Below are 27,642 nucleotides of genomic sequence, written 5' to 3'. Positions count from 1 at the left end.
AATTTGGCTGCCAGTTGGTATTACATAATAGGGTGCTTGAAGCAATTTTTAGCTTTTGAATTGTAATGTAATCAGTTTTGCCAAACATTTTTTGAATAAGAAACTTAAGCTTAGTTTACATTACTATGATCAATGAAAAGCTTTTAAAGTAAGTATTACAATATTTTAAGTGTTTCATGTAGTAACTCATGGTTTGAGGACAGATTTAATAGATAATAGCTACTGCTGAGAAAATTATGTGAAGTCACTACTGTATAAGAACTGAAATCCTGAAATATTAAGTTAGAAGTTGTGCAGTTGGTTTTTTGGTAATCTGAGTGTTAACTTCACTAATGGGAAATAGTGTTAAAAGGTAGTTACCTGAAAGGTGCTAGGATTTGAATGCAGGTAGCAGTGTTCTTAAGCAATAAGATTTCTTCGAGAATACTTTGGATGCCATGAGAATCCAAATCTAGCTGCCAAATGTGTTCCGGTCCTGTGCTTGAGATTTATCTAGAGGCAGAGGTGAAGTATTAATATAAAGTAATGTTACTTTGCACATTATGTTAATGTGCTGGGATATAAATTCTGGCAGGTGTGAAGTGGATAGACTGCTTTGCATTCTTTGCTATCCTTATAATGAAGTATAGGGAATCAAAGGGATATCTGCTTCAGATAGAGTAAGAGCCATGAAATTTGTTCATAATTCAAGATGCTGAGAGAATATGCTGAAGCTGGAATTGGGCTTTTCATTCATCAGTCAGCTTTGCACTTTCAGTTCATCTTTGTTATCTCGGTATTATTATTCCATGGTTTCTGCTGCAGGTTTTCTCAATCAATGGAACATGTATGTGAGAACTCTGTTAAAACAAATGGACAGTCACCTAAGACATAGTGAACTAGACAGATGGTTATCTATTGTCATGTTTCCAGGCCTGATGGTATTATTTAACTTTATCGTAAAGTTTGATGAAATTAAAGCCCTGACCATAAAAAAAGATGCAAGAAGGCTAACCTATGACTAATATCCTGGTATGTGAGGTACAATGAAGTTTTATGTATGACTACAACATCCCGTTATAGTAATTTACAGATAACTGTAATTCCACAATCTACTTTTGGAAAGATGAAAAAGAATTTTTGTCTCTAGGTAGTTAAATCTGACACATACTATTTTTCCACTGGAGTTACAATAGCATTCTTAAAGAAATATGTTTGCCAGAAATGACAATTTACGTGTTTGATAAGCTATGTGTGTTTGAAAGAAACACACACGACAGTGGAATAAAAAGCTATTCCATTAGTAAAAGACTTTCTGCCTCCTGCCTCTCTGATATAGGAGAATATATAGATCTGTTTCTGCAATATGGTTTCTCACAACTGACACTTCTGTTTTAGTGTAAGTTTACAGGAACATTAACTGAAATGGTTTATTTCTCCCGTTTTTTTTTTTCTTTCTTCTTTCTTTGTAGTCACCAAATCAAGTCTTTACAGTATAGCAGCACAGGAGATGTCATTCTCGTTGTCTCTGGTAATTCTCAGGCAAAAGTTCTTGACAGAGACGGCTTCCCGGTAATGGAGTGCATAAAGGGAGACCAGTACATTGTGGATATGACAAACACAAAGGTAAGTTCAGGGGCTGGAGTGCTGTGAGTGTAAGACTAATAAGCAAAAATGTGTCTGTTTTTAATGGTAGTTAAAAATGCAAATGAAGAAGGCTCATTCATAGTTCTGAAGTGCTTCAACAACAGTTGGCTATGTTTTGACCACTTTGCACTTGTATTTTCACAAACTTTGATACAATGCTTCTATATACCTAGATTATTTAAATTCAGGTTGGTTTTTTAAATAGCTTCAGCCTGAAAAGTAATGATAAAATCTAAAGCTCAGACTGATGATAAAATTGATTTACTTATTTCTTGTAAAGTATATTGCCAAATAACTAGGCTTAATGCTGTTTTGCCTAAAGCTGTTCTTGTCAGATTACTATTTCTTTTGGCTGGTGATACATATATAAAACCATCAAATAACATCTGCTTTAGTTCTAGTTTGCTTAAAAATAATTTAAATTTTCTTTCTGTTGTAAATGTCTAGAATTCCAGTATACTGTAGTCCAACAGTCAAAATGCTAAAATACTTGTTATATTGCCTCGTTAACTTTTCAGTATTTCTCTCCTTATTTGTGCCTAAAACAAACTGAAGTCATTGCAGCATTGCAAGAGTAGTTTCCAAATTTCTCTTTGAATGTTGGCAGTGAGCATGTGCCTGTACTTCAAAGAAATAAAGCCAACTGGACAATATATATCCAGTAATGTAGTTATATTCATAGTCATCATAATGGCAATTGCTTACTTTGCATGAAACACTCACCTTCTGTTGTTTTGTCTTAAAGTAAAACAACCGACTAGTTAATTTGCAACTTCAGTATTTTATGAAAAACTCATCTGAGATTAAACCCCTCTTGATTCTAAAATTCTGTTTCCTCAGTTTTCTCCAACAGGATCTTTGGCTAGCATAGATTGACACTGGCGTATTGTGTCAGTATTGTTGTTACTATTAATTCTGTTACTCTTCTGTCTCTTGAAAAACTTTGTGTGACACTGTAGTGATGCCTGTTGTTTCATCCTTACTCTGCATTCCAATTCCATTCTCCCAAGAGAAAAAAGAAATGTGATTCTGTGCTTGTTTCTGAAAGGAAAAAAAATAGTAGAAGAGTGTAAGGGCTTTTCTAATTCAGAGATGAAAACAAGCAAGGATGAAATGGATAGAGTACCTACAATCTATTAAATCATCCTGATGTCAGTCAGAAGGGTCCAAATTTGTGCCTCAGCTTTCATATGATTCCATCTGAAGGATGTGGAGTAAAAGTTGTAAAACCTTGTAAGACAGCTTACAGGTCCCTTTAAGACCTCTGTGTTTATTTCTTTAGGGTCACACAGCCATGCTCAATTCAGGCTGTTGGCATCCAAAGATAAAGGAAGAATTTTTGACGTGTTCTAATGATGGGTAAGTATTGAGGTCTATCTTTCACACTGTTTTTTGGGAGGCTTGTTGAGCTCTTGTGTTTCACTGTGCCTTAATTTACTTTAAATATAATTATTTTTAATCTTTAGTAACTACTTAACATAGTGAGATCTGGAAGGAAATATTGTATTTGTTTTGCCTCTAGATAATAAATTATTTTGTTTGTATTACTTTAGTTCTGTAACTTAAAATAATTTTTAATAATATTTAATTAAAGTTGTTGGTTAATCGTTTTTACAAAAATTCTTGGACAAAATTTTACTTTATCTGGTATTCCTTTGGAGTAGAATAATTCCTGTGGAGTAACTCAATGTAACTGAATTCACTAGGAAGATTGAGGATTTCAATTTGAAGTTACAAGTTTAACTGTAGGTGTAACTGAATACTGATGGATGTTGTTTGACAACTGTCAAAGAAACTGTTAGAAATTATTTTGTGGCTTCAGTCGTGATCTTTGTGGTTAGAATCCAATGGCAAATGGCAAAATGTCAGGTGGTTAGAATCAAATGGCAAAATTTCATGTGACATCTGCATTAATTAAGTTACTGCAGCTGTCAGTAGCAGGTTCATGAATGATTGATTTTCCCCACTAATGTATCTGCAGAGTAGTCAACTGTAAAAAGAAGACTTCAATTATCAATTTCTTTAAACATCTTTTTTTTTCCCCTAAAAGGGACTGCCTTACATGGGTACATGAAAATATTATTTTAAGGGGAAAATTCATAGTTTCTGATAAGACTGTGTCAGAAGGAGAAAAGCCTGAATACTACATTGTGCTTTATGGGGAACTTAAGTTTTAAAAATACACTTGAGCAAACTGTGTGTATTGTGTATATTGTTCCAGATTTTAGGCAGAGAGGTACTACTTCCATAATAGGAGTTATTATTAAATGCTAGAGTCAGTACTTTAGACAGTTTGTTGATATTTTGAATGCAGTTAGACATTAGTAGGGTTTCTTTATTAGGTTGAGTAATTTGTAGATCATGAAAAACAAATTAAGATACTATAAATGATGAAGATTGTCTACTTTTTCCCATCTAATCAAGTCTCCTAACTAATATACCAAAAATGCACTCGGTACATTCCTGATACTTGAATTGCTGTGAATTAAAATGGTCTGGACAAGTAAGAGAAAACCAGATAAACACTACTATAAATCGCTGCATAATTGCATTTTCACAGACACTACATGGCTGAAATTACAAGAAAAGTATTTTAAACTAATTCCATTGTGCTTCATGCTAGTGACAGATCTTTCAAGGATTTGGATGTGTCCTGTGAAAATAAACAATTTGTATTGCTTAATTTGCCCCACAGGGCTTGAACACACTGTTCTGTCTGTGAAATTTAGTAGTAACAGAAACTAAAATCTCTTGAGTTTAATCAGTAATTCATCTTGAGATTGGGGCTGTGAATGAGAATTGAAAAGAATAGTTCCAGTTGGAAGGGACCTAGAATGATCATCCAACTGTCTGACCAGTTCAGGGCTGTCCAGAAGTTAAAGCCTGTTAAGGAAAATCACCCATCAACCGTATCTCCAGGAAGCCTGTGTTGGTCTGGAACCACCTTATCAGTAAAGAAAAGCCTTCTAATGTCCTTTCTGAACTTCCCCTGGCACAGCTCTGAACCATTCCCATGCATCCTGCCCCTAGATGCCAGGGAGAAGAGCTCAGCACCTCCCTGTGCCCTTCTCCTCATGAAGCTGTAGAGAGCAGTGAGGGCACACCTCAGCCTCCTTTTCTCCAAAGTGGACAAGCCCAAAGACTTCAGCTGCTCCTCACAGGAGGTTCCAGCTCTGTTTCCCTCCTCAGGAAGCACTGAAGGACCTTCCCATCCTCCTCCACCTGCAGGGCCCAGCCCCGAGACTCAGCCCAGCGGGCCCATCCCCTCCCTGGGCCGGCTGTGCCCTGCTCGGTGCTCTGGGATGGGCTTTGGCTGTGCCCTGCTCGGTGCTCTGGGATGGGCTTTGGCTGTGCCCTGCTCGGAGCTCTGGGCTGGGCTTTGGCCGTGCCCTGCTCGGTGCTCTGGGATGGGCTTTGGCTGTGCCCTGCTCGGAGCTCTGGGATGGGCTTTGGCCGTGCCCTGCTCGGTGCTCTGGGATGGGCTTTGGCCGTGCCCTGCTCGGTGCTCTGGGATGGGCTTTGGCCGTGCCCTGCTCGGTGCTCTGGGCTGGGCTTTGGCTGTGCCCTGCTCGGTGCTCTGGGCTGGGCTTTGGCTGTGCCCTGCTCGGTGCTCTGGGATGGGCTTTGGCCTCGGGGCTGCGTGGGCATTGCTGACCCACCCACAGCAAGCCTACAGAGCTTAAAAGGCTGAGTAGGGAAGGTCATCTGATCATGGCACTATTTAGTCAACTTCGAAAACATATTTAATTCAAAGAGATAAATAAAAGCCGTAATGTTTTTTCATTAATGATGTTGTGTGAAGGTGAGTTGAGTAAGTGAGTAGCACACCTTTGAAAATATAGGTTCCATTATTAAATTTGGAGCACAAGTCTGATGAGGAGCAGCTGAGAGAACTGGGGTTAAGTCTGGAGAAGAAGAGACTGAGGAGAGGGGACCTTAACACTCTGTACAGCTCCCTGAAAGGAGGGTGTGGCCAGGTGCTGGTCTCTCTCTTCTCCTAGGTAGCAAGAGACAGGGCAAGAGGAAATGGGCCTCAAGTTGCACCAAGGTAGGTTTAGACTGGAAATTAGGAAAAAATTCTTCTCTGAAAGGGTGGTCAGGCATTGGAATAGGCTGCCCAGGGGAAGGGGTGAAATTGCCATTCCTGGAAGTGATTAGGTATATGTATTTGTGGAGAATCTGGCAGTTTTAGGTTAATGGTTGAACTCAGTGATCTTCAGCATCTTTTCCAACTTTAATGATTCTAATTGACAGCAGTTGCTGGAATTATACCAGCTATTTTAACCAGTATCATGTGAGTTTCTGACTTCTTTTTGGTGGTAATTTTTGAATGAGGAAAAATAACTTCTGTAAGATTGCTTTAATATGGTATTCTCAGAGAATATTTTGTGTAGGAGAGTAACATTAGAGTACTTACGTGTCAAGGCAGAGAGTTTAAATCTAAAGAAAGAAATGGTCTGTGTCAGCAAGATATAATTTAAACTTTTATTGGTTTATGCTTAAAGGAAACAGGTTTTCTGAATTTTAAGTAAATGCAATTTGTACCAAGCATTTTAGAAACCAGATTTTTTTTTCATTTAATACTGTTTATTTGACATTTTGCGTAGAATGAGTTATGGATGTCATTAAATGTTATAACTGTATATATCTGTCAGTCTAATTTTTTAACATTTATTCCAGTATTTATACTTGACCCTTAGGTGTTAAAGAACAGTATTTCATCAATTTGTAAAGCTGGCTTTTTTGTTCAAGCCAATAGATTTGCACTTAGTTAAAAGATGAAACTGTTGAGACTGTTGAAAACCAGCATAAAACTTGGTTTATGTTGCATGCAAAGAAAACAATATAATTATAAGAAAACTTGAATTTTGAAGACTGTGGGCTTCTCAGGTCAGACCAAAAGACTGGCAGTCTTTATTCTAGGGAAGAGAGGTCTGAGTAGGGGAGTATGTGATCAAAGTTTGTGAAATGTCCAAGATGATAGGTGAGCTGAATGTGGAACTGTTGTTTTTGAATACCTCTTTGAAACCTAAGAAGTATTCCTTGAAAGGAGATATAATAAAGTTTAGAACTAATAAAAGAAAAAAAAAATTGGATGCTGCTCAGATTTATTCTGTAATAATGTGTTGTCACTGGAGAACATGGAGGCAAGTTTAAAAAGGGATGAGAAAAATACATGTTTAGAAGCACTTACAAACAGATAGGAAATGCAATAGACATTATAATGCCTTCTATATGATAGTAAGGTGAAATGAAGGGAATTAGCTGTAATGACCAGATTCTGAATGCAGGGCTAAATGAACCTGTGATCAGATGTAGCCAGATGTTTCTTATATCTTTATGTTATTCAGCGACAGTAAATAATTAAGATGTAATTTCCTGCTGCATTACTGTTGATAATGTAGTGTGTAGATTCTCAAGGTACAGTACTTTTGCAATGGTTTTATATCTGGAGTTGTGTGGTGTTCGTGTGAGTAAGTTAACTGTTTGTTAAGGTCTTCTCTCAAGCAAGTGGTGAGACAAAACCCAGTCTAGCTTTACATGGCTCTGGTACACAGAGATTTTTGGTACGAATGTTTATAGTTTTAAACAAAAAAACCCTAAAAAACCAAAAACCAAAACCAAACCAAAACAAAAAAACCCAACACCAAAGCAAACTAACAAACAAAAATCTTTTTACAAGGCAGGAGACCTGCCTGTACCCAGTTTTGACATTCCTGACATGATACATTAAATGTGCTTTGACGTTCATAGAACTTGACAAATTATACTCTCACATAATTTAAGACCATCTATACCCATAAGAGGAGAAATTAAAAGCTTTAGGATATTGCATATCAGAGGAAAAGGTGCAAACATCTACTCTTTGTCTTTTATTCTGAGTGCACTGCTGATCTTGATAAAGTGAAGACAAGCTCTGGAAATTCTGCCATAGATTACTATGAGTTTTGTTCTAAGATTTTTACTAGACATTGGTGTAAGAATAAATTACCTTAAGTACAGTGGCTGCTCTGAAACTTTTAACAGGCAATGTTGATACTATGTGTGTATCTACACGTTGTGATTTAATCCACACATTGAGAAGAGGAACTGCCACGACTGGCATGTGTGGAGGAGTATACACCTGACACAAAGCACCAAAAATGGATCCTTTAGAGGGTCATGCTCTATGGATGTGGGAATATGATACCAGGGATGCTCTTAACAGCTGTGAAGGAAAGCTGAAGATCTTCTCTTTTTGCTGGTTTTAATCTGTGTTGGACATCACATAGAACAGTAAAGCACAGTGGTAGCTGTCTCTTAAACAGATACTTCTCTACTCACATGATGAGTATTTCTATGTGGAGAGGTTCTGTGTGCTCCAAACCTGGTTGCCGGAACCATAATTTTTTTTTGAAGATGCTTGCAAGAAAAGATTTTTCTTGCAAGGGTTTTCAGTAATACTCCAGGAGTTTGGAAGGTGATAAAAAAAATGGTTGAAGCATGTGTGTCATGCTCCTTGGGCACACTGAATGGCAGGGTTTGAGGCTGAAGGAGGACACCGGAGAGCATGTGAGGGATCTTAATGTACTGTTAAACCCTAATTCTGTATTGTATGCCTCTAGATAGCATTTATACCTCCTCTAGAGAAAACAGTCATTCATAAACTAAATGAATATTTGTAAGTTGTAGACTGTATTTTATCTAATTCCTGTAGCATTTACACTGTCTGTCTTTAGTTGAATGGTTGCCACCTGCATGCAGTTTAAAAATAAAGTAAGGAAAGAAAATGGCATTTTCTGGGTGGCATGTTGAAACAGAAGTTTTCATAATGCATAAAGAAGTTAAAAAGCAAAATTTGCAAGTGGTCTTGTGTCAAATGATAATAACACATTTTAAATATATTTTAAGTAAATGCTTTTCAAATATTTTAAATCCGTGTTTCTTTTGATGTTGTGCTATAGCACAAATACTCACTTAGGGATAGTCTTTATATGTATGTGACAGTCTCTTGATTTCACATGACTAAGAGTGTAGTAGTAGTCTGAACTAAAAAGTAATTCAAATGAAGGCTCTTAAAATTGCTATTGTAAGGGAAATATTTTGAGAAGTGATCTGTTTCTTATACCTGGGTGACTTATGCATGGCATTCAAATATGCTATACATTTTAAAAAAATCCTAGAAGTAGGTTTTGATGATAATATATATCTAATGTGCAGTTATTAGGCTTTTTTGTAAATTTATTACTTCAGACTGCGGATTCACGAGTTACCAGCAGGGAGTCTCAGTGAGTTTTGTATCACTGTTGAAGGGCACAATATTGAACGTAGGAAAAACTACACAAGAAAATGACACAGTTCCATCAGACTCCTCTGTGAGAGAAACAGAAGCTGGTCAGCTTGCACACTGAAATGAGTCACAGCCTAGACACAGCAGTTATGGCATAAGTCTGAAAATTCCTCTTGTACAAGTTCCTGCCCACTTATGTAGTTGTTAGTGGATACATACACATCTCAGTAAGCTCACTTAATTTTATTTTCCTTGAAAACATTCCAGATGATGGCTTATGGAAACATGTAATACTATACTCTTTTTTTTTTCATGTTATGGCCAGGTTTGGTTTTCTTTTGGTCTTATTTTAAACAAATATTTTCATTACTCTGAGATTACAGATGAATAATAATTTTGGGGGGTTTTACAGGTTGTTAAGCATTTATTGGCTTGTAATTGCTGAAGGAGGTAAGAAAATTGTCAGTTCTGTCAGTAATCTGGTGATTAACTATAAGTATATGAATGAATAACACTAGGTTAGAGATTTAGCTTAAGTAGGTGTTTATTTGAGTGCATTTTTTAAACTAGAATAAATGCTGTGCATAGATTCTCATATGTGGGAATTTTGATATTCTCAGTGCTTCAGCTTCCCAATATTTCATGTGATTAGAACAAAATTATATTAAAAGAAAAGACAAAGATAGAAAAACAATTATCTTCTCCATGAAACTGCAGTAATTCTCAAGTTTGCATTACAGATAATTTCAATTTTAATGAGTTTGAGACTAATCAATTAATTAATTAATTTATAATCAACCTTTCACTGTTTTAAAAGTATATACACAAAGCTTTCATCAGTATTGATATTAACTTGAGCCATCTTCTTGCACAAGCTATCTTTTTTCATTTAGGGCTATATGTTGCCTAGAACTTTAAATATGCCACAACTGTTCCTGAAAGATCAGTCCCTTTCCATTGCATGTACTCCTTGCCATTCTAGATAAGGTTCAGATACAGTGTGTGATCAACACCGTCTTTGTATTTCTTGTAGATCCTTTGCCACATTATTTGGCTTATTTGGAAGATAAGGATCTTTCATCTTAAGGCAAGGATCTTTCACTTTAGCAGCAATATGTTGGATAAATGTACAGAACAGCATTAAGGGTGATAGCAACAGGAATTCCAACATTAATACATTGCCTAAAAGTGAAAAAAAGTTTTGGAATTTAGGAAGTCTTTTAAAAGTTTTTTATTCTCTGGAAATACACCTGAGCAGAGTGACTGTTAAAAATGCCCTGTGTTTTACGACATAACTAACTCTTTGTTTATATTATTTCAAAATATCAGTTGATGTCTATGTAATAACAAAGAAGGAAGAGGAAATGGATAATGTTGTTTTTGTTATTTGGATGTTTTCTTATCGCAAATGTGATAGGTAGTGCTGTAAGAATAAGCAAGAGAGGTCAGTGATGTTAAATGTTCCAGCAACAGGTGTTCTGTGTCCCTACTCTCATATATTTTTTCCTTTTAGAAGCAGAATCGCAGCCAAACTTGAAATTTAGCAGTTGTGAACTTTATGATCTGTCATTGCAGCTTGGGTTATGGTTGATTAACAGCTGGTTTACTGTAGAGCATTCCTCTCACAAGTCTTTCCTCTCTCATCCTCTAGTAAAGTTAGTGTTCCTACTCTCTAAAAGGTATCCTAGAGAATATTTACTGCCATCACAAATTGACCCCTGTGATAAGTTATTTACAGACAACTTCAGTGCAGATCTATCTCAAATTTCAGTGAAGTAGCTTCAAATCTTCAGAAATAGAATTTTGCATTTAAAGCACAATTGAATTCTTAGTCTTTTGTCAAATGCATGCTTCAAATATGAAGTTCCTCTGCTCTATGGAATATGGTTTTCAACTTTTGTATTAACCATATATTGTTGCTTAGTAAATATTATCTGTGTCTTTTTTTGTAATTTCTAGCAGCAAAATACAGTTAATGAAGGATGAGTAGTTTGCATAGCATGTATCTGCTGTTTGCAACCATTGCTGTTCAGATGATTTTTCTTTAGGATGGCTGTTATGTCCTAGACACTGCTAGGGACTTCTGCAAAATTTGCTGTGTCCTAGTGAACACTGCTGTTTCGTGATGACTTTTATCTCAGCTTACCTTTCAGTCTTCATATGTTAACTATTTCCACCCTGTTAACTAGGTTTGCATCTAGAATGCCTGCTGTCTCATCTTCTCCTATTAACTGCCTTGTTTCAGTCTCTTTAGGTGGGAGCTATCAGTGAATGACTTCTCTGTCATGACAACTGTTTTCTAGCTTTTTATTAGGCTCAGAACTGCATTGAACCTGGTAATTTGACAGAAAAGAGATTTGAGCAGGTCTGGAATAGCACTGCTGAAAATGGCCAGCAGTTAATTTCACTGCCATGGAACAATCAGTTAATCCCATGATGTTGTTCAGCTTGTCTTGAGCTTCAGCCCAGATGATTCTGTTTTTCTTTAATTGAAGTCTGTGCCCCATAAGCTTAAGAGCCAGGTCACCTGTTATAGACCACATACTTAGTATGTTCTCAGGAGTGCACAAGATCTGGTATCTCCAGCCTGCTTGACTGTGCACTGTGAAGGACAGCTCCACTGGCTGTGAAGATAGGATTATATGGCATTTCTCCTTAGATTTTATAGACTCTAAGCTTCAGGTTACATACTGTCTGCTTACTCCAGGTTGACAGCAGCTCAGCCTAAGCTGATTTCACTGAAAGTGAGTACAACCCTGGAGTTTGTTGAACTCTGAAAATATTTGCTGCTACAGCTTGGAACAGCATTGTTGACAACTTGAGAACTTAGGCTATACTTCTACTTTTCTTTAATGCTTTCACATATCAGGAGTACAGTGCATATGAAAACATAGGTGAGAGCTGAATTTGGACTTGTGTGGTTTAGTGTAAGTGTAGTTATTTTGTCTTGCTTAATTGCAGAATTCATAGATTTTTTTCTGAATAATGTATTTGAAGGAGTGAAAGCTTGTTACATAGACTGTCCTTGTTTTGTTTAAACGCCCCAAAGTACAACATTAAAGCAAGCTTTGAATAAGTCTTAATAGTCCTAACACCTTCAATGCTTGAAACATTTTATATGTAATAAATACAGTTAACACTGATCCATCTGCAGCTTTGAAAACTGCTGAGAGCAGTAAGATAGCAATGCCAGGGCTACTACCAAGATATTTGTATAAACTTTTGTTGCAACCTAAGCTTCAACACTGCATCTGTCTTCACAGATTTTGAAGGCTAATTGGAAAAAGAATACTTGAAAATAATTAGTGATGCTTTACCTTCATTTGGGGGATCATTTAAAAATGTTTATTTGCTGTCTTAGGCTTTGCTTCCACTTTCTAGATTTATTTCTTAAAACAACCTGCATGTTATAGAGAGTAGGACCTGCTTTGGGGTCCAAAGTACCTACTCACCAAAAAGATCACCCTGAATTATATCTAGTTGCATCATACTACTTTATAGGGTAGGGCATGCAAATAACATTATGATGAAATTATTGAATTTGCCAGAGGTATAGTATAACTTGAAATTATTGAATTTGCCAGAGGTATAGTATAACTTGGACTTTCATCTTAGAAAAAGAAATAACTGTTGCCAAATTGTTTCAAGCACATATGTTTGTAGGTGTGTATACACATATACATTCACTTATGTGCCATATTCCGTATTGAAAGGGAAATCATTAAGTTTGAAAATGTTTCTTCAAGATTTTTATGAGATACTTTTATTCCTAGTACAATATTACAGTTTAGGAAAATTTTCAGAATTAATATAGAGCATAGAGGAATACAGTTCTCTCAACTGATTTATTTTTAGTTTTACCAAGGTAAAGTTTTTTACTATAGCAAGAAACTTGAAAGTATTTTTGTGTGTCATAAGAAAGTAAACATTTAAAAAATTGGAAGATTTATCTGGCAAGCACAGAATTTAAGTATTCAGAGTAGCTCAGTACTTCCTGAAGGGTTTGCTCATATTAGAACGGTGCAGTGAGTAGAGCAAGAAGGGACAGTCTTTTCAAAAGCTTTTGCTAGGCAATTGCAGCATTCTTAGCTTAGATGAGAAGGCAGAAGTTTTAGTGTGCATATTTGCTTCTTTTATCCCAGAACACACGGTAGTTCACTTGTCACCTGTATTGTGCTCTGCTTGGGTCATATGGATAAGCTTCCCTGAGACTTGTTTCCTAACCCCTTTCAGTCAGACTGGAAAAGCTTTTTTCTCTTACATCTTCTCTGGTCCTGGCTCACCTTGATTGAGGAAAGAGAATACTTTTGTGCAATTCTGTTAGCTGCTCTGTGAGGGTAACTCTGGAAGAATAGAAATGATGGGATACTGGAAGTTTTAGTATTTCTATCAGCTCAACTTAGATAGGGAAGAAGAGGGAATTTGATAGGAAATTTCCCATGGTTTAGGGTCATATACAGGTTGTTGGGCAAATACTTCCATTGTGGTGACTTTTTTCCACAAGTATCTTTCACTGGCAGTTTCCTCTCCTGTCTTCTCCCATAAGAAATGTATTACATCTTTTATTTTATGAAGATGGAACCTTTCTTCTCATGTATTCACTGATAATTTTAAACTATAACTAACTCAGTGTAAAGGACTATTTTCTCATGAGATATGCATCTTATTCAAATGACCAGAATTCTTTGATTATTCTAGCACTAATGGGAAGTACAATAGACTTAGTAAACTAAACTAAAATGTTTTAGTTTGATAATAAGGAAGTGAAGTAGAGTAGACAAGGATTTATTTTGGCACATTTCCTTACAAAGATAAAATATGCATTATATCTAAGAAAATAAAATTAAATTGCAATGATTAATGTTCAAATCTGATTCTGTATTATAGCTACACAGTAATGACTAATGATACTTAATATCCTATAGATCAAAACTCTGTGCAAATATTTGCTTTGTGATTTTTGACGTTTAGAATTGCAGGTAATTTTATTGTTTGAGTAATGTAATTTTAAGTTGATTCTCTTATCAGGGTCCTCATGTTATATAAATATATGTTTTAGTTAAAATCCCACTGCTAAGTTGCTTTTTTAGAGATGTATGTTGGGTGGTTTTCATTTTTCATGGAACGAATTGGAACAGCCTGTGGTTACATTTTTCTGCTCATACTGGTTTCAAAGGTGCATGATTTCACTGGAAGATGATGAAGCCTGAAAAAGTTTCCAGTTCAGAAAATTCTGTTCAAGGCAAATAAATCCCATTTCGCAAGTGAGATGGAATACCATGGAAATTATGTATGGGTTTTTGTGAAAGAAGTTTCTCTTGTTTATTTAATAAAACCTTTTATAATTTTTTTATAGTATCCATTAGTAACTTATTAGCAGTAAACTACATTCCAAAATATTTTGAAATTTTTTCTGTTAATTCCAATAAGTTTTGTTTCTGCCTTTTAAAGGATTAATCTTGTAAATACATATGAGACATTTGTCATCTATCAACTGGGCTAGCTAATAGGAAGAGATCTTAAAACTGATAATCTGAAGTAATCAAAACAACATGTTTCTAATGCAATTTCACAAGACTGAACTATTGCCTCAAAACTTCTAAATTTCTAGAAATTGTTTTAATTAAAGCAGATTTTATCAGAGAAAGTGTGAATACTTCTAGTAAAATCTGAACACTAAGTATTAGCCAATGACTGACAGCAGATTGGTTAGTGAGCTGGTTAGTGTTAGAAAACAACAGCATGGGAAATCATGCACAGAGAATAAAGTTATGTAGGGTTAATTATGTATAAACTCTTTGTATGAGGCTGCAGAAAAGCAGATACACATCCTGTAAAAATGCATGCGTACACAGAGAATGAACTTCTACTAATGGCATTGGTAAGGGAGATGTTGTTAGTGTTATATTTCAGCAGTAGCCATTGAGTTCTGTGTCTAGTTACAATGACAGTAGTCTAAAAAGAATGCTAGAAGACATTGAAAAGGAAATTCAAATTCAGCTAATTCAAGAATATTCAGGAAGCTGAATACATTTCAGTTTAATGAATAGGATATTAAGAGACTTGGCAATAGCAAAAAAAAATTTAAACAGAGATAAAATGTCCAACATTTGCAAAGTCTTTAAATTGTTAAAGATGTAGGTTGACCCAGTAATTGAAAGCTAGCAAGATATGTCTAGGAGAAAGAAAGTGTTTCTTTATAAACAGATGTATTATGTGACTGATTATTAACACTGATTATGTGGAATGATTATTAAGGAAGAAATGCAGTAAATTCTTTACAATTTGTAGCTTGCACACAGAAATTGTGGATGAAATTTCTCTTTCAATCATCAGACAAACCAGTGAACACAAAAAGCACCATTTAATCAATCTGAGATTGGAATAGGCTGGAGATTCTCCGTGTTAAAAACTGTAATCAAGCTGTTCATATGACTTAGCTTTTTAAAGATAAAGGCTTGGTATTGAGCTTTTAGTGTCTGTTAAAGGTACTCAGTTTTTGAGGATAGGAAGAAGTCCATATATAGTCCTTCTGAGGATTGCAGAACTGTCCATGTGGAGCTGCAGGTAGGATATGTACCCAGTTATTGTTACCATAGCACATTAGTTGCAAGACTTCATTCCTGTTTTAGTTGAGTGGTTTTTTTTCTCCAAAATCAGTCTGCTTTCACAGTTTTATCAACCAATTCCTCATTGACTTCTTAGCTCATCACCCCCGTCTCCAAATCATTCCCCAATAGATAATTTTGCAGTTGTTTTGTGGCAATAATGTCATTTTTAAAGCTAATATTGTCATTCAGATACTTTTTAATAAAGCTTTATATTAAATGCATTTCTCTTGGGAGGGATTAGTTTTGTTTTGTAAATGTTTCTTCTCCTTGAAGTCTTTCCAGGCATGTGATTTGTGAAATCTTCAGTTTGCTGGGACAGAAAACATATTCTGATATTCTTCAGTTTAGCTCATTAATGGTAGTGGAAACTTCTGGTCAGCTAATCTCTACAATTAAGATCCACATTCACTTGTGTCTGTATGATTTAGAACATGCTGGAAAACATTTCAGTCTCCTGAGGATGAACTTTTGGTGAGATAAGATGCAGATCTTCTTTTGTCATCATAAACTTACTAGACCATATACATTCCTCCTTTCAAAATAAATAATTTACTTACAGTCATGTGTAGCTTTCTTCTGTTGTGTAATTCACGGTGAATTAAATGGATAGCAGAATAGCAGGTACTGAAAAGTCTCAGAGATGAAAAAAGATGTCTTCCCTTTTTTGGTGGTATACACTTAGGCTTTAAAAATTAATTATTCTATCAGCATGTTTATTTAAAAAATCTAGCAAATAATTTAACTTAAAGCAGATTTGGTTTGAGATAAAGCTTAGCTTTAAAACTCTTTTAGAAAAAAACCTACTTTGGTTCATCCAAACATAAAATTCTGGTTTTTTGGAATAATTTTTTAGTTTACTTATCTATAAGTGATATGTCATTCCAGCATCTGTTTACTCACAGCATGAACTGCTTTTCATTTGAAAGTTTTCTGTTAGTCTTTCAAGAAAACTGAGTGAGTGTTGTGCCTGTGAAAAATACACAATATAGTTGTCTTCTTGGACCACTAAATCAAAATTGCTATTTAAGTGGAATATATGTTTCCAGTTCTTTCACACAGTGAGACAGCCTCAGAGGACCAGAGTCCATAGCCATGATTTGTTTGCTCTAAAAACTTTTTCAAGTAAATGAAGGATGTCTCTTACATTTTACATGCATGTTGGCCATTGAGTAACAAGTCTCACAGTGACTCAAGAATGGCTTGGGTTTGAGCCAAACACCCATATAGAGGGATCTAGATGACATTAATAGACTGTTAGGTGCTGTACATGAAAAATTATAGCATTATAATTTAGTTTCACAGATTTGGATATTTTGAGGAAAAATCAATGTAGTTTTAAATTAGCTGTTCAACTTGCAAGCTCCTTTTTTTTTTTGTTTAAAACTTTCTGAAGGCTAGCACCCTTATGGCATGTTTGGTGGAACGAATATTGTGAACATTCCTTATCTGCTTTTCTAGAAAGACAGTGGCTTGATTTGGAGAACCTCTTCATCAGGTTACATTCGAATGAACGATTTAGCAATGAAACAAACAGATGGTAACTTACTGAACAATGCCAAGTAGATCTTCATGTAAATATGTAATAAAATCCATTTATTCAAAATGCAAATAAATAAAATATTTAACAAGTTGGTTACTTGCTTTTCTTGTTTCTGAGCCTCTAGTTGGAACTTGCATAATACTTAAGTGAAAGCTGACGTACTCACGAAGTCTACCAGTTTCAAGAGTGTAAGGTGTTGCAAAAATAGAAAATACTGCAAAGTTTCTGAAGGTGTTAGGGATTTGGAAGAGTCATCCTTTTTTTTTTTTTTTTTTTTGAAACATGTCATTATATGGAATATAATTTAAATGTATTCCATGTACTTTTGGTGCCATAATGTAGCTAGACCTTAAAGTAGTGAGCCTAACACGCTTTATTTATGGTAATGACTTGTAATTTGTGAATTAGAAATTAACTTAAATAAGGCACTCCCAGACTGTTACAGATAATACTGCTTAGAACTAAATATCAAATGTATGTGACTAGTGCAACTTTCATAAAATTCAGACAAGGGGAAAGCTAGAGGTGCATGAATTAACAAAAGGTTACAGTTTAAGAGAAACTTGATATCTGTGTGCATGCACACAAGTGAACACCAAGTGTTCGGAACTAATAGTATGGTACCTGGTCCCAAAATAAAGTAATTTTATTAAAGTGATTTTTAAATATTTTGTCAGTTAGAGGTTTTAAGTCTTTATCTCACTGTTCACCCATGTAAATAAAATATTTTTTGCTTCCATGCAAATCTGGTTTAACCAGTATTTTATATAATCTTTTACTACTTAAATACTGATACTGAAATGCCATGCAGATTATCTAAAAACTTGTTCTCAAGAGTTGTATGAGGTAAAAATAAAGCAGAATTGGCATTTGTGAAAATCAAATTACTTAGGGCAATTTTTATATCCACCTTATTTATCCTTTCAAAGTTGATGTCTTACTTATTATGTCAGCCATAGCAATTCAGCTGTTTGAAACAGTGGGGCTTAGGAATTATATGTATCAATTAAGTTCTGGTGGGTTTTTTTCTTTCTTCTGTCTCTGGAACAGCAGAATTCACATCCTTTGATACAGAGCCATGGTATTCTACAGGAAGAGGGATCATTGTGGATTAAAGTCCTGTCACTTATTAAAATCTCCTGATAAGTCATATTTTTAAGTCTTTAGAAAAATTTTCTCTGGAGACTTGTTTGTAATACAAGAGTGCCTCCATCAAAAAAGTGTGGTTATCTCACAGGTGTGTAGTAATTTGCACTGCACTGGCATAGTAGTTTGATTTTGTCTTGACGTGTCTAAAGGTGTGAAGTCCATTACAGATCCATGAGGATGGCTTCTCCTAGACTAACTTATCTGTTTATAGATACATACACAGTGCAGAGCTGATTAAGAGAGTACAGCAAATGAGCAGGCCTGGTTAAGAAGAGTTTGAATAATGGCTGTACTGGCCCTTGCTGAAAGCTGTATGTTTACAAAAGGGTTAGTAAAGCTATTTTTGTCTTTATAAACTATGTGCGTTTACATTAATATTTTTTCTGAAGTTGTTCTTGATTCAAATGTTAGCTGCTGCAATAAGATACGCAGTCGGTGGTAAGAGCTTACATCTGAGGGCTTTTTCAACTGACATTTTTATGGCATAGCTTCCTTTTTAAAGGATACATGCAGCTTCAGGTAGATCATCTTAAGAATTAAAAATTTAAATCAAATGGCAAACTTCCAACAATGCAGAGGAAATTTGGGACCAAAATATGCTAAATTATTGTTCTGCACTGGTGGGGCTTCACCTTGAGTCCTGGAGACAGTTTTCGGTGCTGCAGGATAAGGAGATAAGGACATGGAATTGTTACAGTGTATCAGAAGAAGTGGGACCAAGATGGAGAAAGGTCTTGAGGGCAAGACTTAGGAGGAACTGCTGAAGTCGCTGAGCTTGTTCAGCCTGGGATAGAGGAATGTTTATCTTCCTCTTGGGAGACAGCAGATGGAAAGTGCTGATCTCATCTCTCTGGTCACCAGTGGCAGGACATGAGGAAATGGAATGAAGCTGCATCAGTGGAAGTTCAGCCTGGAGATTAGGAATAGGTTCTTCACTGAGAATGTGGTTGGTCCCTGTGAGAGATTCCCCAGGGAATTGCTCCCACCATCAAGCCTGGCAGTATTCAAGGAGCATTTAAATGAGACTCTTAGTTGCATAGTTTTGTGTAGATCTGCAAGGAACAATGATCCTGATGGGTCTCATCTGTTCTGAGATATTATGTGATTCTGGTCTATGATTCTAAGAAAGTAAGAATTAAAAATTTTGCTGATGCCCTAGGTAAGAAGAAAGGGTTCTTCTTTCTTCTTACCTAGGACATTTCTAGTCACTCACTTAAAGAATAGCTGAATTATTGAGGAAGCATCCATGAATTCTAGCTGAGGAAAAACAAACAAAAAAATTATTAGAGAATTTTCCTGCTACTTGATTTATCTCTGTAGGAGTGCTCTCAGCTGCAAGTTAGAATTTGATTGCTGTGTATGTCAGTGAGTACTTTTAACTGTTCATGCATGCAGTTAGAAAGCGGACACAACTCATGTCTTTACAACATTTAGGACAGTGGACATAATTTGGAGCTGGAGCTTCTGCAGATTTTCCTGTTTCTGTCAGTCTCAGATTTTTCTGTCTCCCAGTAGCTCCTAAAGTTGGAGATGCTGGTGACATTTATATGTCTTTGTTTTGATTTTGGACTTAATTCTGTTCTTACTAGCTTTTGAGCAGATTTCTCGTGGTTCATAGGATTCTAGATCTTAAGAAGTGTGTGTCCCTGCCAGGAATATTTATATGTTCTAAATGCATGGTAGAGTACCCTTCTGAGTTGTCTGTAGTCACAGAATAATTTAGGTTGAAGAGGACATCTGGAGGTCATCTGTTTCAATTCCCTGCTTAGTGCGAAGCTCGCTCAGATCAAGTTGTGCAGGTTGTGCAGTGAACTAAAAGGTGAATTTCTGAACAGTCAGAAATTTCAGGGCTTCAAGCAAACAGAAGACTAGAGGACTGGAAGCAACTTCTAACTCTAGAGCTAGTTGATATTTTTATCAAATTAAGCTATGAAATAAGTCACTTCTCTGCTAGTTTTTTTTTTATTTGAAAGAAAAATCAGATTGTTAGAAGCATTTTCTTAGTTATTTATGTTCTGCCTTTCCTATTTTTAATCCTACACATTTTAAACTCTGCAAAATCCCCACCATTTTCCCACAAATGGAGAATATAATTAATAAGGGAGTCCCTTAGTGTTTATCCTTGAAAGTCATAAAATTTAATACTATTTTATCTACTAATCTACTGCTTTAAACTTTTAACTTCACACAAAAGTAAGAAGAGAACACAGGGGCTTCCTCGGTGGTGTAAGTATTATGATATGAACGGACCATAATGATGATATATGAAAAAATGTCCCATGTGGTTAATCAGACAGAATTGTGACTGTATCATGACTCTCTGGAGTTCTGAGGCTAAGAATTGTCATTTCTTTTCTTGAAGAGATGCTTTTATCCTTTCTGAATTCCTGTGAGGATGAAGGAAGTGTCTTAGACTTTGGTGGATATTCCGGAAAATCTAAATACAAATACTTAAATTTACATTTACCTTATGTGCTGCAGTTTATCCTGGTCTTTATAAGTAGGTCATAAGCTTTTATGTGATTACACTGTGCAATGTATGAAGATTGGTACTTCATACACAAAGACAAAGTAAAACTCATGTTTAAAATTTTCTATAGCCCAAGCTGCATAGTTAATCTGTGCAACCGAGTCAAACTTTGCATTGTGTAGAGCAGATTCTGTAACTTCAGAAACCAAAATACGTTTAAGGCTTACCATTTGCTCCCTTAGTTACTTACCTTTGTTAGATTGCAGTTCATTGCTAACGGATCTGCAGAGAAGTGTCTTGAGTTAGATCTAAGATGACAGCAAAAAGCAGTTAAAACTAATGCATGTAGGGTCAGCTGAGGTGTTGTCTCAGAGAGCTTTTCAATCCTTGACTGTTAAATTTCAGTTGATTTTTCACTGGCATAATGAAGAGTTCAGCTGAGTGTTAGTTCCAATTTAAGTTATTTAATGGGGTGAAAAAAACTTGAGATCTAAGTGAGCCTAAGCTATTTTATAGCCATGACTAATCAGCTCTTTAGAAAGCATCCTGTTTTCCTAGTGATTAACCCCTCCTCCTTTTGCAGTATCATGCAAGACTGCTCTTGAGTAATTTCAATTCATGCAGGTGACAGTAACTTGAACTGTCAAGATTTTCTTTACCAGAAGTCTTCCCCTTTGGTCTTAATCAGACATACCCCCTAGGGAGATTGATTACATCCCACTTTATCTTTCCTAAGTGGGCGATGAGATCTCAGTTCATTCAAGATGCCTGCCTGCCTATACCATTTGGAAAATGATATAAAATTGTATCTGCTTTTACTGTCACAACTTTCAGAATTGAATCACATAATATCTGTAATCTATCTATTATTCCGTATAGAAATAATAATATTGATGTTAGATGTTGCTGGAATAATAAATGAAGGACTTCTTATATGTTAAGTGCTACACAGCATGAACATAGACTTTGAATTGCTATTAAGTCAAAAGCATATTGACTTTTACAATGCTCAGTATCCTTCGTTAAAATCACTGAATCTGTTACTCATTGGAAGGAAATATCTTCCGGGGATAGTTCTCTAACCTAGTCAGTGCACTGTTTTCTGAAGACTTGCTTTTAGGTACCTTGCTGTTTTGAACTGAAGAAACTATTGCCTTCTTGATGGTTGATGCAAAGATAAACACCTTTTTCTTCAGTCACATTTGTATGTGAAGACATCATCAACAAGAAACAAAGCAAATTAGCTGTCAGTCCCAGTGAGAAGGTAATTCAAAACCACCAAGACTTTTTTCTCTTAGTGCAGTTTAGCTGCCCAAATATTTATCACTATTGCAATCAAATACAGTCAGTGTTTCAGGGAAATATGAAAGGAAAAATAGTTTAATATTTAATGAAATAATAAGGGAGAAAGGCTTATTATACTCAGGCATAATGATAATGTTCAGTTTTTGCCTGTATATTGGCCATTGGAAGGGAGGCAAACAGACTGAATCCAGGAGTTAAACTTGAGAAAAAATTATTTGAGAAGGAATCCATCACAACAATACAGACTGAAACTCCTAAAAGAATTATTTTTAATCACAGTATTAGCACTGCAGCCTTTGTTTTCAGTACAGTGTATGCCTTTAATTTGGAGACCATTTTCTTAGGCTGAAGGGGTCTTTTTCTGTGTCACTCTTTTAGGATTTTAAACAGCCCTCTGGAGCATGTTTGTGTGTTGATTTTTAGACTGGGGTTTTTTAATTTGGTGGTCTTTTTGGAGTTTTTGTTTGTTTTTTAATACCTCAGTCATTTGCCTCTATCTTCTACAGAATTTGACTCTATTTAAGTACAGTATCCTCTCAGTAATATGTCCTCTCAATAATGTAATTTCCTTACCATGTATTTTATTCTTGTGCATAGGTTCTTGAGGCTGTTGGTTTGATTTGGTGAGATGAGGAAGGGATGTTTGTCCCATTTCCACCTCATCCCCTAACAATTATCTTGTCATCAGAATGTAATCAATGCTTTTAGATTTCTTCTATTTTTCTGTATTCTAAGCAGCCCTGAATATATCATGTATGTTGAATATTAATCTTCCTTGCTTAGAAGTGAGGATTCTTACTGGTATCACAAGCCTGCATACTCTGAAGTACTGCTTTCTATCCAGCAGTCATCTTAGTTGGTTTTTTTTCAGTTTTACACAATTTTCACTTTTTATTATTCCTTCTCAGCCTTTCATTCTACTTGTGTAGAACTTATTCCTTCTCAGCCTTTCGTTCTACTTGTGTGTTCTTTCCCATAATAGCTATTTTTGTGTTTTCTTCTGAGGTTATAAAGTTTCTTGCACAAAACCTTTTGTTATATTTATTTTCAGAGTATTTATTTTGATTTGGGGAAAGTTCTGCTGTGAACATTGGTAACTGCATTGGAACTTACTATTAACCATTAATGGAATAGACATGTAGTATTGTTGTTCATTTGTTTTTATTGAAAAATTTCCATCATTTACTTTCCTTTTGATCTTGACCTTTCCCTATATATGATTTTTGTATTAATACATTATACTATCTTCCAAGGTAGCCATTACATTCAAAGCAAATTGTGTTTTTATAAAGAAAAAAAAATTATTGTGAAACTTTTAGGTCTCAGATGAAACTTACTGTTTTGAATTAAAGCATTCAGAATCTTTGAAGACTGGGTATAGCAAGGTATTTATCGGAATTTTACTTTGGGAATTCAGTGAGAAATTCGCAGTGAAGGTGGAAGACAGTATAGAGCAGAATCTTGGATTTTTTTTAAGATCCATTCTGAAATATTTCCATTTGTGTGACTTGATACTCTTTCTTGAGCTTTGACTTAACAGCTGTTGGTGATAGTTAAGAAATGGCAACATTTAAAATGTAGAATTGGGTTTTTACTGTGTCGTATTTTGTCACTCCTTCTTTCTGCCAATATGATATGCAAAATATGTCTGCTGTAATCTTTGAGGATGACTGAATTTTTGAATTGGTCATTTTGATGAACTGATCTGTAGATAATTTGAGGGAATCTTCAGGTTTTGAATGAAGTACTTTAAAAAAATTGTGCAAAATCCCAAACGATGTATTTTCCATCACTTTGGAGAGGTATGTAGAAGGGAACTGATGAAATAGGTAAGTAATCCATATGCAAATATGATACCACTTTATATGCAGGGTCTGATGATTAAAAAAAAAAGTCGAAGACTTGTGTTATTTGCTTACTTGTTTCTAGGAAATTTGTTTCTGCTCTTGAATTTTTAACCTTAAGAGTGCCTTTTTGTATTGTTAGTCTGGCCCAGTGATTTAATCTGGGAAAAAGCAAAAATTACTTCGTCCAGAAAGCTTATGGTCTTTGATTTATTTAAAAACAGATTCTTTATGCCGTAAGTAAGAGGTTCTGTCAATAGGTATTCTACTGTGTCTTTACAGTATAACCTCTAAAGGGTCACCCAGACGTGTTGGTGCGTCACCCTTTGTGTCTGAATGACTGTGGTCTCAGTCAGAAAGGATTGTATGTCGTAACTCACTAGTATTTGCTGCTGCCATTTTCCTCCCATGAACATGCTGCACAGCTCTCCATTGCTTCTGATTTCTTAGCTGAGCTAACATTCCTCCAGTTCTTCTCTGTCTCCTTTTCTAATTTAATTTTCCTAAAATGTTGCATATATTTGCCACCAACAGGATTTTTGCTTAATAATTCAGAACACCTTCTCTCCATGCTCTCTCAGACAAACCTATATGTCATTTTAATTTTTAGTTGATTACTTTTTGGTTCCTTCAGACTGGAGAATGGGAGCATTTCCCATTCATTGTTATTAGGTTTTAATTTACTCCACCCCAGTAATTAAGATTCAGCTGCTCTTGTGCATACAAATGATGTACTTTGTACTTTTGTACTTTGTACGTACAAAAAAGTACTTTGTACGTCGAAAAAAGGCTACCAGGTTTTTGAAAATATATTAAAATCGGTTTCATAGTTGCTTAGCTCCTTTGCTGTGTATCACATACATTTTTTTTACTCTGTTAAATGTTTCTCTACAACTTTTTACATTCTGAGTTTATTTAAGTGATAAAAAAGTAGAGCTGTTATAAATTACTAAGTTGTCTATGTGTTTTTGGCAGTTCCTTCCATAATTATGATTTTACATATGTTGGATGTAACTTTCCTTGTATTCTGGTTCAAATTATTTTAATTCTGTTCAAATGCTGGAAGTAGGTATCTTATTTAGAAGTTTTTCTGCCAAACAAGAATGGAAAGTTTCTCTGGATTTCTCCATCCATGTATGTGTACAAATTTTTTCATTGTCTAGCAGGTGACACAACCTTCCTTGGGTCCCATGTGCTCAACAGAAGAAGACTATAACTTACTGCTGCTGAAAGAGGGCAAAAAGAACTCAATAATGAAAGTTTTCCTGCTGACATAATGATGCACTTCCATATGCATGAAGTACATCTTAACAGAACTTTGCAGCTATTTCTTAATCAACCTCTTTACATATTCTACTTTAGGCAATTTTCCACTGTATTAATAAGTTTCTTAATTCCATTCCCATGTACATGTATTTGTTTTATGTGATAAAAGAGATTTAAAGAAACCCTTACTGCAAGGTCAGTTGCTTTTTTTGTTTATAAAGAGTCTTAATTTAACACTTTAAAAATGCGTTTTCTATCACTGATGACTTGGTCATCTTGCACATGTATGGTGGCATGATCAATTCCATTGCCACCGTATTTGTATGATGATTTTGAAGTATGTTGTTTTGCCACCTTGTATTACATAGGTAGGCACTATAATACATTGCAAAGGTGAACACTATAATTAGGTTATTAGATGTACAACATTAAGCCTGTTCTGTACTTTTAACAATACATTTTAACAATAATGTACTCTGCTTCTTTTGTATTTCAAGTGATAAGAGTAGACTTCATTATTCAGAGAAGACTTAACATATTAAATTCCAATAACATTCAACATTGTGCAATAGAATTTTCCAGTCCAGTAGGAACAGAGGAGATGGGACAGATGAAAAAGCTTAGTGGAATTTGGCAGGTCTGGCTTTTGAAGTTAACATTTGTTCATTTCTTGAATTTCAACAGATTGTATTAGGGCCGTGTCTAGCTGACTCATGACAGAGAAATTTTCTGTGCTTGCAGTCTGGGAAATGCAGCTACATAGCTATAATAATTTGTGTAATGCAGCAGCATTGCCAATAATTAATTTTATTAGATATTTTAACTTAGTAGTAACATCATAAGAACTTCAGAAAAAAGGGGAAAAAGAGACAAAAAATATTTTTGGGGGGAAAATCCTGCCAAAACCTCCCCTTGAGCCTCAATAATTAAATTAGTTGTTTACTGTGTGTCATTTAACTTCTCAGTGGTCATGAAAATACCCATATTACCTTTCCAAAAGAACATTCCCCTCCTTTTCTAAGTTGCTTTGAATTGCTCTTGGCAAATATAAGAACTTTACAAAATCACTTCTGCAAAATCTGTTCTGCAGATGTGGAATCCATCATTTAAGAAGTTAAATTTAAACATGTGTATGTGAAGCCTTTTTCATGGGTATTTGAATTGAAAAGGAATTTAGGAAAGAGAAATCATAAATGTTGGTGGGATGAATATATTAAAACTTGATGTAATGAGCAAACAACAGTATAAGTTAGAAGTATAGTTTTTTTAAAATCCCTCTGTCTAGTGTTTACTAAAGAACAAATTTTCATTAAAGTTTGTTTTCAGGTGGAAAAAAAGACTCATTCAGGAAATGCTTTTCTTTTGTTTTCACTAGAGTTCAAAAATATCTTGGTTCTGCCTATCAACAGATAAATATTAATGTTATACTTCTGCTAACTGGTGCAACATAGAGCACAAAACAGTGTTATTGTTTCATCTCCCACTTTTTTACTTCTGAGGAGATACTCTTAGAAGAAGAGTATTTTTTTTGACAAAATGTGTACCCGGGAAATTATCTGATTAATGCAGGGGTAGAAGTTTTTTACTCATTTCAACACAAACAACAGACTGAGCTCAGAGAACTTAGGAAGTGAAAATAGAACTTCTTAATGCAATCTCATTTATGTATTTTTTCATTATGTCTGAGGAAGAGGAAATCATTAAATGGTACAAAATATTCCAGAAAAAAAACCCCAGAGTCATAATTACATAATGTAGCCTGAGTGGACTGTTATGTGGTATGATGATTGAGGGTCAGAAGGGGAGAGAATATATGGAAGCAGTCCATATATTTTTGCCATAATTGCCAATTTAAAGACAATATTACCTGAAGGTAAATTGTTTGGGTTTCTATGCTTCTTTTCCTTTTTATCTCCTTCCTTCTGGCTAGAATGGGAGGAGTTAGATGTTAGTCACAGTACCACAGAACGGGCTGCGCTGGAAGAAACGTTAGAGGTCATCTGATTCCAAAGTCCCCCCTCTTCCAGCCAGGGTCAGGGATGCCACCCACTAGACCAGATTACTCAGATCCTTGTCCAGCCAGGTCTTGAAAATTTCTAGGGATGTGACATCCGCAACTTCTCTGAGCAACCTGTGCCAGATCCTCACATTGTCACAGTAAAGAATTCGTTCCTAATATTGATCCTAAATCTCTCCTCCTTTAGTTTAAACTGTTCCCCCTTTTGCTATCACAGTCTGCTTGTGTAAAAATCACTTTCCATCTTTTTTACAAGCCCCTTTTTTAGTACTTGCAATTGCTTTTGGTATCTCGAGAGCCTTCTTTTTTCCTGTCAGAGCAAACCCAACTCTCATCCTGTCCTCATAGGCGTTGTGTTCCAGCCTCTTGATGCTCTTTGTTGCCTCCTCTGGACTTGCTTCGGCAGGTCCCTGTCCTTTTTATGCTGCATGCAGTGTTCCAGGTGGGTCTCAGCAGAACAGACAGAGGGGCAGAATCCCCTCCCTGCCCTGCTCCCCACGGGGCTCTGGATGCAGCCCAGGACACGTTTGGCTCTGGGCTGTGA

The 27,642-nt window shown here is 35.6% G+C and overlaps 1 protein-coding gene across 1 annotated transcript in view; it reads left to right on the top strand.

Moving 5' to 3' along the window:
• The window catches only part of WDR70 (WD repeat domain 70), a 124,028-nt gene that overhangs the window by 39,257 nt on the left and 57,129 nt on the right, over positions 1 to 27,642 (top strand). The window contains exons 8-9 of the mRNA XM_030969539.1: positions 1,452 to 1,605; positions 2,909 to 2,985. Coding sequence (XP_030825399.1) covers positions 1,452 to 1,605; positions 2,909 to 2,985 — 231 coding nt within the window. The remainder of the gene's footprint in view (positions 1 to 1,451; positions 1,606 to 2,908; positions 2,986 to 27,642) is intronic.

This window comes from Camarhynchus parvulus, chromosome Z (assembly GCF_901933205.1).
Source record: "Camarhynchus parvulus chromosome Z, STF_HiC, whole genome shotgun sequence".
Lineage (NCBI taxonomy): Eukaryota > Metazoa > Chordata > Aves > Passeriformes > Thraupidae > Camarhynchus > Camarhynchus parvulus.
The sequence above is the reverse complement of the archived record's forward strand: the minus strand, read 5'-3'. Positions and strand labels throughout refer to the sequence as shown.